Source organism: Oncorhynchus gorbuscha, linkage group LG03, assembly GCF_021184085.1.
Source record: "Oncorhynchus gorbuscha isolate QuinsamMale2020 ecotype Even-year linkage group LG03, OgorEven_v1.0, whole genome shotgun sequence".
Lineage (NCBI taxonomy): Eukaryota > Metazoa > Chordata > Actinopteri > Salmoniformes > Salmonidae > Oncorhynchus > Oncorhynchus gorbuscha.
Window position 1 is genome coordinate 11431055 of NC_060175.1, and position 13463 is coordinate 11444517.

The window sequence follows — 13463 nt, forward strand, 5'->3', positions numbered from 1 at the left end:
CACACACACACGGTACACACACACACACGGTACACACACACACACACACACGGTACACACACACACACACGGTACACACACACACACGGTACACACACACACGGTACACACACACACGGTACACACACACACGGTACACACACACACGGTACACACACACACGGTACACACACACACACGGTACACACACACGGTACACACACAACACGGTACACACACAACACGGTACACACACGGTACACACACGGTACACACACGGTACACACACAACACGGTACACACACACACAACACGGTACACACACAACACGGTACACACACAACACGGTACACACACAACACGGTACACACACAACACGGTACACACACACAACACGGTACACACACAACACGGTACACACACAACACGGTACACACACAACACGGTACACACACAACACGGTACACACACAACACGGTACACACACAACACGGTACAGAATGGTGAGAGGTGAGCATTTTACCTTGGAGTAGAAGTAACGACACACGGCCTCCTGGGCCCAGGGTTGGAAGTAGAACTCTGCTCTCCTCTCCTCTTCTGGGTTCGCAACCACATCAGTCATAGTCTATAAAAAACAATCATATACATAAGAAACTTCCTTCAATAAAGCCTACAGGTATAATGTGTAGTTTGTTGTTCTACGCACCATGCATGTTATCTATATTTATTTTTTCATTCAGATACAAATCCTCAGGCCTATCAACCTTATCCCTGTGTCGTGGTTAAAGAGAGACCTATAGGACCATCTCTGTTTTAAGATAGCACATCTTAATTCAGGACTACAAACTACAAGGTTACTGGGCACCAGGCAACCATGCGGAAGGCTGAATGTTCAGTTGGAGGAAGAAAACAACAGCTATGAACTTTGGACTGGACTCAGCTTTAATCACCCCTCGGTCGTCATTGACGGTCCAGTCAGCCTGGTGTTTGGTCCAAGAATCATCTGAACAAACACTACACATCTAGCTTGTGCTAATGGCTAACCTACGTCCACGGCAGCTAGCTAGTGCTAATGGATAATATACATCCACGGCAGCTAGCTAGCGCTAATGGCTAACCTACGTCCACGGCAGCTAGCAGGTGCTAATGGACAATATACATCCACGGCAGCTAGCTACTGCTAATGGATAACATACATCCACCGCAGCTAGCTAGCGCTAATGGCTAACCAAATCCATGACAACACATGGAGGGGGTCATGTTCAGTAAGACACTCATCAAAATGTTCTGCAAACGAAAACGGCAATCTGTGTATGTATTGGACACAAGTTCAAGTAATGTCTCCCAGTTTCACTTAATTTCAATGTATTTTCTTCTTAATGAACATGACCCAAATGCTTTGGGGGGTTATTATGTAAAGGGTAATCAGTAACTGAGCAGCACTAGAGAGCTGTGGTTACCCCATGCGTTTGTTTACCTTGCAGTAAAGAAAATATAATATTACTGCTCCCCTCATTTCTTTATCTGAAGTAGAATCTTTCCTCGGCACCAGTTCTCTTAAGTTTAGTAGTTTACCTTGAGGTCCCTGTACTGTGATCACAGCCAGTGATTGATGAAGCCCTGGGGTACCTCCCAGTTTCCACAGTTTTCTCCCTACTGAACTATGCCCCATAGTGGTGTTTCCCTGTTAGTTTACCCTACAGCCCCTGAACTGTGACTGTATCCAATTAAGTTAGTCCTAAATATTTCAACTAAAAGCATTGCATTTGGGACAAATCACTCACTCACTAAACCTCAACTAAATATTGTGATGAATAATGTGGAAATTGAGCAAGTTTGGAGTAACCCTGGATTGTAAAACTGTCATGGTCAAAACATGTTGATACAACAGTAGATAAAATGGGGAGAAGTCTGTCCTTAATAAAGCGCTGCTCTGCCTTGTTATCAAAGCTATCAACAAGGCAGGTCCTACAGGCCCTAGTTTCTACCTTCTTAACAACACTATCAACAAGGCAGGTCCTACAGGCCCTAGTTTCTACCTTCTTAACAACACTATCAACAAGGCAGGTCCTACAGGCCCTAGTTTCTACCTTCTTTATCAACAAGGCAGGTCCACACCTAGTTTTGTCACACCTAGACGAATGTTCAGTAGTGTGGTCAGGTGCCTCAGAGGGACTTAGGAAAATTACAATTGGCTCAGAACAGGACAGCACAACTGGCCCTTAAATGTACACAGGGAGCTAACATTAATAATATGCAGGTCAATCTCTCCTGGCTCAAAGTGGAAGAGATATTGACTTCATCGCTACCTGTTTTTGGAAGAAGTGTTGACATGCTGAATGTACCGAGCTGTCTGTTTAAACTTCTAGCGCACCCATTCATAACCCCACAAGACATTCCACCACAGGTCTCTTCACAATCCCCAAGTCCAGAGTAGACTATGGAACTCTATTTCACGGTACTCCATAGAGCCATGACTACATGGAACTCTATTCCACGGTACTCCATAGAGCCATGACTACATGGAACTCTATTCCACAGTAGCCATGACTACATGGAACTCTATTCCACGGTACTCCATAGAGCCATGACTACATGGAACTCTATTCCACGGTACTCCATAGAGCCATGACTACATGGAACTCTATTCCACGGTACTCCATAGAGCCATGACTACATGGAACTCTATTCCACAGTAGCCATGACTACATGGAACTCTATTCCACAGTAGCCATGACTACATGGAACTCTATTCCACAGTAGCCATGACTACATGGAACTCTATTCCACGGTACTCCATAGAGCCATGACTACATGGAACTCTATTCCACAGTAGCCATGACTACATGGAACTCTATTCCACAGTAGCCATGACTACATGGAACTCTATTCCACAGTAGCCATGACTACATGGAACTCTATTCCACAGTAGCCATGACTACATGGAACTCTATTCCACAGTAGCCATGACTACATGGAACTCTATTCCACGGTACTCCATAGAGCCATGACTACATGGAACTCTATTCCACGGTACTCCATAGAGCCATGACTACATGGAACTCTATTCCACAGTAGCCATGACTACATGGAACTCTATTCCACGGTACTCCATAGAGCCATGACTACATGGAACTCTATTCCACAGTAGCCATGACTACATGGAACTCTATTCCACGGTACTCCATAGAGCCATGACTACATGGAACTCTATTCCACGGTACTCCATAGAGCCATGACTACATGGAACTCTATTCCACGGTACTCCAGAGCCATGACTACATGGAACTCTATTCCACAGTAGCCATGACTACATGGAACTCTATTCCACAGTAGCCATGACTACATGGAACTCTATTCCACGGTACTCCATAGAGCCATGACTACATGGAACTCTATTCCACAGTAGCCATGACTACATGGAACTCTATTCCACGGTACTCCATAGAGCCATGACTACATGGAACTCTATTCCACGGTACTCCATAGAGCCATGACTACATGGAACTCTATTCCACGGTACTCCATAGAGCCATGACTACATGGAACTCTATTCCATGGTACTCCATAGAGCCATGACTACATGGAACTCTATTCCATGGTACTCCATAGAGCCATGACTACATGGAACTCTATTCCATGGTACTACATAGAGCCATGACTACATGGAACTCTATTCCACAGTACTACATAGAGCCATGACTACATGGAACTCTATTCCACAGTACTACATAGAGCCATGACTACATGGAACTCTATTCCACAGTACTACATAGAGCCATGACTAAATGGAACTCTATTCCACATCAGATGCAAACAGTAAAATGAGATTTTTTTTAAAATACACCTTAACATATGTACACATGGATTTTGTGTTGCAGATGTGTGGTAGTAGAGTAGGGGCCTGAGGGCACACACTTAATGGGTTGTGAAATCTGTTCTGTCATGTAATGTTTTAAATGGTATATAACTGGCTTAATGCTGCAGGACCCCAGGAAGAGTAGCTGCTGCTAATGGGGATCCTTGTTAAATAAAAATACAGCCAGTCATTGATAAAACCCTGAAGTACTTCGCTGTTTCATTCCCTGTTTTCTCTCTACTGAACTACGACCCACATGAAGCACAAGAGCATTGTTTACCTTGAGGTCCCTGCACCGTGACTGCAGCCAGAATGTTTTCTCTCTACCTCTACTGAACAATGCTCCATAGTGGTGTTTCCCAGTGTGTTTACCTTGAGATCCCTGCACCGTGACTGCAGCCAGAATGTTTTCTCTCTACCTCTACTGAACAATGCTCCATAGTGGTGTTTCCCAGTGTGTTTACCTTGAGATCCCTGCACTGCGATTGCAGCCAGTCATTGATGAAGCCCTGGGGGTCTCGGGCGAAGCTCAACATGAACTCTCTCTGGGTCTTCAGCTGGTTGATCGTCTCTATGGTCTCATGGATCTACAGGGGGAGAAGAGAGAGATGGAGGGTCAATCCTAGTTCAACATCTGAATAAACTATTGTCTAAATGATCTGAAGAGGAAGAAACAGCAAGATGGATGTCCAAATCAAGATGGATGAAGTAGAGTCACTTTTCTTTGTTGTTTATTAGACCAGACAACAATGCAAATGGATCCATACTTAAGTAACACAAACCAGATTGAACCAGTCTGTTGGCCCTGTAGTAGGACATCATGTTAGCTCCTCCCATACTTCAGTATAATGAACCAGATTGAACCAGTCTGTTGGCCCTGTAGTAGGACATCATGTTAGCTCCTCCCATACTTCAGTATAATGAACCAGATTGAACCAGTCTGTTGGCCCTGTAGTAGGACATCACGTTAGCTCCTCCCATACTTCAGTATAATGTACCAGATTGAACCAGTCTGTTGGCCCTGTAGTAGGACATCACGTTAGCTCCTCCCATACTTCAGTATAATGTACCAGATTAAACCAGTCTATTGGCCCTGTAGTAGGACATCATGTTAGCTCCTCCCATACTTCAGTATAATGTACCAGACTGAACCAGTCTATTGGCCCTGTAGTGGGACATCACGTTAGCTCCTCCCATACTTCAGTATAATGAACCAGATTGAACCAGTCTGTTGGCCCTGTAGTAGGACATCATGTTAGCTCCTCCCTCAGTAGAGGTCTCTTCTCAGTTGTGCTTAATTGGCCTTTGTCACAGCAGCTTGTCGAATAACAATTGGCTCAGAACAGGACAGCACAACTGGCCCTTAAATGTACACAGGGAGCTAACATTAATAATATGCAGGTCAATCTCTCATGGCTCAAAGTAGAGGAGAGAGTGACTTCATCACTACCTGTTTTTGTAAGAAGTGTTGACATGTTGAATGCACCAAGCTGTCTGTTTTAAACACTACTGGATACACTACTGTCTAATGGAGGTCTCTCTGACCTTAGTCTGCACTAGATACCTCAGCTCTGATCTCTCTGCAATCACAGGGAGAAGACATGCAGCCAATGCTACAGACAGGGTGTCTCTCTCAGAGACTCTTTCCTGTGGTTTCTTCTTCTTTGTCTGGAGGAGGGCCGTCTATTTCTGGAGAGGGGGAGGGCCGTCTATTTCTGGAGAGGGGGAGGACCGTCTATTTCTGGAGAGGGGGAGGACCGTCTATTTCTGGAGAGGGGGAGGGACCGTCTATTTCTGGAGAGGGGGAGGACCGTCTATTTCTGGAGAGGGGGAGGACCGTCTATTTCTGGAGAGGGGGAGGACCGTCTATTTCTGGAGAGGGGGAGGACCGTCTATTTCTGGAGAGGGGGAGGGAGAGGGGGAGGACCGTCTATTTCTGGAGAGGGGGAGGACCGTCTATTTCTGGAGAGGGGGAGGACCGTCTATTTCTGGAGAGGGGGGAGGACCTGGAGAGGGGTCTATTTCTGGAGAGGGGGAGGACCGTCTATTTCTGGAGAGGGGGAGGACCGTCTATTTCTGGAGAGGGGGAGGACCGTCTATTTCTGGAGAGGGGGGGAGGACCGTCTATTTCTGGAGAGGGGGAGGAGGACTGTCTATTTCTGGAGAGGGGGAGGAGGACTGTCTATTTCTGGAGAGGGGGAGGAGGACTGTCTATTTCTGGAGAGGGGGGAGGAGGACTGTCTATTTCTGGAGAGGGGGAGGAGGACTGTCTATTTCTGGAGAGGAGGGAGGAGGACTGTCTATTTCTGGAGAGGAGGGAGGAGGACTGTCTATTTCTGGAGAAGAGGTAGGATGGCTGTCTTTCTGGAGAAGAGGTAAGATGGTTGTCTTTCTAGAGAAGAGGGAGGAGGGCTGTCCATTTCTCTTTTTATTCAGTGAGTTCAGTGAGTTTCTCTGTAGTCGTTCCCTGCCTGCTCCCAGTCCTTGCCTGCTCCCAGTCCCTGCCTGCTCCCAGTCCCTGCTGACTGTAGTTAGTATCAATCAATCAACGCAATGAATGTTATTTTTGATAGCGCCTCTATTTTTCACTCTTCCAGGCTGTACAATAGGAGACAAAAGGTGTGTGGAAAACATCTGTTCGCAACCTCAGAATAGCTCACCATAAGATGTCGTAGGCTTGATTCCATCCCTCGAAAATTAATGGACCCATGTAAAGTTCAACTATAGCATGGGCTCCATACATACCTTGTTGTCCAGGCCAGCTATCTCCTGCTGGCTTGCGGTGGATAGGAGGAAGGAGTTCATCTGGGTCTTTAAAGTGTCGTCCACCTCCACATCGATGTCATAGCAGGCTGTCTTCTTCTGGTCATTGGGATCCACACTGTAGACACACAGAGAGGAGTTCGATCACGCAGAGTCTAATCTTACACTATGGGTTCGTTCCAGATGGTCATTTCTTGCACATCTCAGGAGAGTTCTATATCATATTAACGTGGTTCCTGAGACATTTGAACACTTCTGTAGGCATTGTGAGATCTGATCATCTGAGCATTGTCTTACAAAAAAAGGCCAGGAGTTCTTCCTGACCACAGAACAACTCTCGACCCAAGTGATGACATAGTGAGGTGTTGACCCTAGAGGCCAGGAGGACATAGTGAGGTGTTGACCCTAGAGGCCAGGAGGACATAGTGAGGTGTTGTTGCTGGATGTAAGGGTTCGTCCTACCTGATGACATGGTTAATAAAGACGATTAGGGTTCGTCCTACCTGATGACATGGTTAAAGACGATTCGGGTTCGTCCTACCTGATGACATGGTTAAAGACGATTCGGGTTCGTCCTACCTGATGACATGGTTAATAAAGACGATTAGGGTTCGTCCTACCTGATGACATGGTTAATAAAGACGATTAGGGTTCGTCCTACCTGATGACATGGTTAATAAAGACGATTAGGGTTCGTCCTACCTGATGACATGGTTAATAAAGACGATTAGGGTTCGTCCTACCTGAGGACATGGTTAATAAAGACGATTAGGGTTCGTCCTACCTGAGGACATGGTTAATAAAGACGATTAGGGTTCGTCCTACCTGATGACATGGTTAATAAAGACGATTAGGGTTCGTCCTACCTGATGACATGGTTAATAAAGACGATTAGGGTTCGTCCTACCTGATGACATGGTTAATAAAGACGATTAGGGTCGATTAGGGTCCTACCTGATGACATGGTTAATAAAGACGATTAGGGTTCGTCCTACCTGAGGACATGGTTAATAAAGACGATTAGGGTTCGTCCTACCTGATGACATGGTTAATAAAGACGATTAGGGTTCGTCCTACCTGATGACATGGTTAATAAAGACGATTAGGGTTCGTCCTACCTGATGACATGGTTAATAAAGACGATTAGGGTTCGTCCTACCTGATGACATGGTTAATGATGATAGGTTCTGGAGGCATCAGGAGAGCATGTAGGCGTTGTGGGATCTCAGAGAACTTCATACGCTGGGTCTCAAAGATCTAGGACAACATAGATAAAATTATTCATTTACTCAAGAACTGGACAGGCAAGGATTTCAATATTGTGCTTTTTACGTTTGGGCTATGGACAGTTAATAAAGATCATATGCCAGAGGTCTGTGGTGTGTTTGGGCTAAGGACAACATAACAGACCCATTTACCCATAATCATAAAGATGATGAAATGGCAAAATCCCGTTACTAACATACGGTCCATCAGGTTATATAACAAATCCTCAACATTACAGATACCAACGTGGAGAAAAGACACCGGTTCTATTTTCCCCAAGAAAGGCTTCCAACCAGCTGTGAACAAAGAGGAGAATTGCTGCTCTCTGACCTGCTGCAGGCACTTGTCACAGTTGATGAACCCTAACCTGCTGCAGGCACTTGTCACAGTTGATGAACCCTGACCTGCTGCAGGTACTTGTCACAGTTGATGAACCCTGACCTGCTGCAGGTACTTGTCACAGTTGATGAACCCTGACCTGCTGCAGGTACTTGTCACAGTTGATGAACCCTGACCTGCTGCAGGTACTTGTCACAGTTGATGAACTCTGACCTGCTGCAGGTACTTGTCACAGTTGATGAACTCTGACCTGCTGCAGGTACTTGTCACAGTTGATGAACTCTCTCTCGTGGGGGTCCTGCAGCTTGTGGGTCTTAACATATTGCCAGAGTGCCTGGATGATGACCGGCCTGGTCTGGGTGTGGATCCCCAACATACGGGCCAGGCGAGGGTCCAGCTTGAACTGAGGGGGCTGGGGAGAGAGAAGTGAAATTAGCAGTGGTATTACACCATCAAACTGAAGACGCAAATGACAAGCATGTATTTGGGAGAGATGTTGAGAAAGGCCTAGCGGTCAAAAATGCCTGGATCACATAGGTCGTTATCAATAAAATGTCACAATAAAGAGAAGAGCACAGAACTACAAATATAACATTGTGTACTATACCCGACAAGTAGTTAAGGACAATGTTCGATCCTTGTTCGGCTCTGCCTGTCAAGCAGCATAAGGACACATATGCCCATGTTGTCTAGTCTACTGTTGGCAAGTGATGTCCTTTTTTTTTTTATCCTACCAACATAGCTAGCTTACAACATTATCCCCTTTTCAACGTTGTTTGAACGATGGCTGCTGACAGACATGATAGGCTACGTTGATGGATGGACCACGTAAAATTGGCTAGCTAGTTAGCGAACAGATCAGTAATGCTAGTGGACAAGCTAACGACAGATCAGGTCAGTAATGCTAGTGGACAAGCTAATGACAGATCAGTAATGCTAGTGGACAAGCTAACGACAGATCAGTAATGCTAGTGGACAAGCTAACGACAGATCAGGTCAGTAATGCTAGTGGACAAGCTAACGACAGTTCAGGTCAGTAATGCTAGTGGACAAGCTAACGACAGAGCAGGTCAGTAATGCTAGTGGACAAGCTAACGACAGAGCAGGTCAGTAATGCTAGTGGACAAGCTAACGACAGATCAGGTCAGTAATGCTAGTCGACAAGCTAACAACAGATCAGGTCAGTAATACTAGTCGACAAGCTAACAACAGATCAGGTCAGTAATGCTAGTCGACAAGCTAACAACAGATCAGGTCAGTAATGCTAGTCGACAAGCTAACTTCCAGGGAATAAACTAGATTTCTTGCCATCTATAGTGGTGATGACTGGCGTTCACCCGGACGAGTTGTGAATAAAAATAGGCTAGTTGCCGATGTCAAGCTCTTTCCAAAAAGCCTAGCTATCTACCATGCCAAACAGTTTGGCTACCCTAACGTATCTGAAATTACATGATCATCGGATGCTTTACTGATCATGAAAAGCATGCCATTACCTGCTGTATATCTCTGATGATAGAGCTAAACAGCTACTAGCTGTATATCTCTGATGATAGAGCTAAACAGCTACTAGCTGTATATCTCTGATGATAGAGCTAAACAGCTACTAGCTGTATGACGGAGCTAAACAGCTACTAGCTGTATATCTCTGATGATAGAGCTAAACAGCTACTAGCTGTATATCTCTGATGATAGAGCTAAACAGCTACTAGCTGTATATCTCTGATGATAGAGCTAAACAGCTACTAGCTGTATATCTCTGATGATAGAGCTAAACAGCTACTAGCTGTATATCTCTGATGATAGAGCTAAACAGCTACTAGCTGTATATCTCTGATGATAGAGCTAAACAGCTACTAGCTGTATGACGGAGCTAAACAGCTACTAGCTGTATGACGGAGCTAAACAGCTACTAGCTGTATGACGGAGCTAAACAGCTACTAGCTGTATGACGGAGCTAAACAGCTACTAGCTGTATTGGGCTAAAGCTACTAGCTGTATGACGGAGCTAAACAGCTACTAGCTGTATGACGGAGCTAAACAGCTACTAGCTGTATGACGGAGCTAAACAGCTACTAGCTGTATGACGGAGCTAAACAGCTACTAGCTGTATGACGGAGCTAAACAGCTACTAGCTGTATGACGGAGCTAAACAGCTACTAGCTGTATGACGGAGCTAAACAGCTACTAGCTGTATGACGGAGCTAAACAGCTACTAGCTGTATGACGGAGCTAAACAGCTACTAGCTGTATGAATTGGAGCTAAACAGCTACTAGCTGTATGACGGAGCTAAACAGCTACTAGCTGTATGAAGCTAAACAGCTACTAGCTGTATGACTTGTCACAGGAGCTAAACAGCTACTAGCTGTATGACGGAGCTAAACAGCTACTAGCTGTATGACGGAGCTAAACAGCTACTAGCTGTATGACGGAGCTAAACAGCTACTAGCTGTATGGGAGCTAAACAGCTACTAGCTGTATGAGCTAAACAGCTACTAGCTGTATGACGGAGCTAAACAGCTACTAGCTGTATGACGGAGCTAAACAGCTACTAGCTGTATGACGGAGCTAAACAGCTACTAGCTGTATGACGGAGCTAAACAGCTACTAGCTGTATGACGGAGCTAAACAGCTACTAGCTGTATGATGAGCTAAACAGCTACTAGCTGTATGATGGAGCTAAACAGCTACAGCTGTTGTGGAGTCTAAACAGCTACTAGCTGTATGACGGAGCTAAACAGCTACTAGCTGTATGACGGAGCTAAACAGCTACTAGCTGTATGACGGAGCTAAACAGCTACTAGCTGTATGACGGAGCTAAACAGCTACTAGCTGTATCGGAGCTAAACAGCTACTAGCTGTATGACGGAGCTAAACAGCTACTAGCTGTATGACGGAGCTAAACAGCTACTAGCTGTATGACGGAGCTAAACAGCTACTAGCTGTATGAATGAGCTAAACAGCTACTAGCTGTATGACGGAGCTAAACAGCTACTAGCTGTATGAGAGCTAAACAGCTACTAGCTGTATGACGGAGCTAAACAGCTACTAGCTGTATGACGGAGCTAAACAGCTACTAGCTGTATGACGGAGCTAAACAGCTACTAGCTGTATGACGGAGCTAAACAGCTACTAGCTGTATGACGGAGCTAAACAGCTACTAGCTGTATGACGGAGCTAAACAGCTACTAGCTGTATGACGGAGCTAAACAGCTACTAGCTGTATGAGGACTAAACAGCTACTAGCTGTATGACGGAGCTAAACAGCTACTAGCTGTATGACGGAGCTAAACAGCTACTAGCTGTATGAAGGAGCTAAACAGCTACTAGCTGTATGTTGTCTAAACAGCTACTAGCTGTATACGGAGCTAAACAGCTACTAGCTGTATGATGGCTAAACAGCTACTAGCTGTATCCAGGAGCTAAACAGCTACTAGCTGTATGACGGAGCTAAACAGCTACTAGCTGTATGACGGAGCTAAACAGCTACTAGCTGTATGACGATGAGCTAAACAGCTACTAGCTGTATGACGGAGCTAAACAGCTACTAGCTGTATGACGGAGCTAAACAGCTACTAGCTGTATGACGGAGCTAAACAGGTCAGTAATGCTAGCTACTAGCTGTATGACGGAGCTAAACAGCTACTAGCTGTATGACGGAGCTAAACAGCTACTAGCTGTATGACGGAGCTAAACAGCTACTAGCTGTATGACGGAGCTAAACAGCTACTAGCTGTATGACGGAGCTAAACAGCTACTAGCTGTATCGGAGCTAAACAGCTACTAGCTGTATGACGGAGCTAAACAGCTACTAGCTGTATCAGAGCTAAACAGCTACTAGCTGTATGACAAGCTAAACAGCTACTAGCTGTCAGGTCAGAGCTAAACAGCTACTAGCTGTATGACGGAGCTAAACAGCTACTAGCTGTAATGCTAGCTAAACAGCTACTAGCTGTACAGACGGAGCTAAACAGCTACTAGCTGTATGCGGAGCTAAACAGCTACTAAGCTAACTAGCTGTATGACTGGAGCTAAACAGCTACTAGCTGTATGACGGAGCTAAACAGCTACTAGCTGTATGACGGAGCTAAACAGCTACTAGCAGGTCATAATGCTAGACAAGCTAAACAGCTACTAGCTGTATGACAAGCTAAACAGCTACTAGCTGTATGACGGAGCTAAACAGCTACTAGCTGTATAAACAGCTACTAGGAGCTAAACAGCTACTAGCTGTATGACAGAGCTAAACAGCTACTAGCTGTATGACGGAGCTAAACAGCTACAGCTGATGACAGCTAAACAGCTACTAGCTGTATGACAAGCTAAACAGCTACTAGCTGTATGACGGAGCTAAACAGCTACTAGCTGTGGACAAGCTAAACAGCTACTAGCTGTATGACGGAGCTAAACAGCTACTAGCTGTATGACGGAGCTAAACAGCTACTAGCTGACAGATCAGCTACTAGCTGTATGAGGTAAACAGCTACTAGCTGTATGACGGAGCTAAACAGCTACTAGCTGTATGACAGAGCTAAACAGCTACTAGCTGTATGACGGAGCTAAACAGCTACTAGCTGTATCGGAGCTAAACAGCTACTAGCTGTATGAGCTAAACAGCTACTAGCTGACGGAGCTAAACAGCTACTAGCTGTATGACGGAGCTAAACAGCTACTAGCTGTATGACGGAGCTAAACAGCTACTAGCTGTATGACGGAGCTAAACAGCTACTAGCTGTATGACGGAGCTAAACAGCTACTAGCTGTAGTAATGGAGCTAAACAGCTACTAGCTGTATACGGAGTCTAAACAGCTACTAGCTGTATCCAGGGAATAAACAGCTACTAGCTGTATGACGGAGCTAAACAGCTACTAGCTGTATGACGGAGCTAAACAGCTCACCCGGACTAAACAGCTACTAGCTGTATGACGGAGCTAAACAGCTACTAGCTGTATGACGGAGCTAAACAGCTACTAGCTGTATAACGGAGCTAAACAGTTACTAGCTGTATAACGGAGCTAAACAGTTACTAGCTGTATAACGGAGCTAAACAGTTACTAGCTGTATAACGGAGCTAAACAGTTACTAGCTGTATAACGGAGCTAAACAGTTACTAGCTGTATAACGGAGCTAAACAGTTACTAGCTGTATAACGGAGCTAAACAGTTACTAGCTGTATAACGGAGCTAAACAGTTACTAGCTGTATAACGGAGCTAAACAGTTACTAGCTGTATAACGGAGCTAAACAGTTACTAGCTGT

General features: G+C 45.2%; 1 protein-coding gene across 1 annotated transcript in view; it reads right to left on the minus strand.

Annotated features, from left to right (window-relative positions):
• The window catches only part of LOC124025806 (SWI/SNF-related matrix-associated actin-dependent regulator of chromatin subfamily D member 1-like), a 46109-nt gene that overhangs the window by 10505 nt on the left and 22141 nt on the right, over positions 1-13463 (minus strand). The window contains exons 7-11 of the mRNA XM_046339132.1: positions 8457-8618; positions 7761-7858; positions 6584-6719; positions 4303-4425; positions 503-604 (exon numbers count right to left, since the gene is read on the minus strand). Coding sequence (XP_046195088.1) covers positions 503-604; positions 4303-4425; positions 6584-6719; positions 7761-7858; positions 8457-8618 — 621 coding nt within the window. The remainder of the gene's footprint in view (positions 1-502; positions 605-4302; positions 4426-6583; positions 6720-7760; positions 7859-8456; positions 8619-13463) is intronic.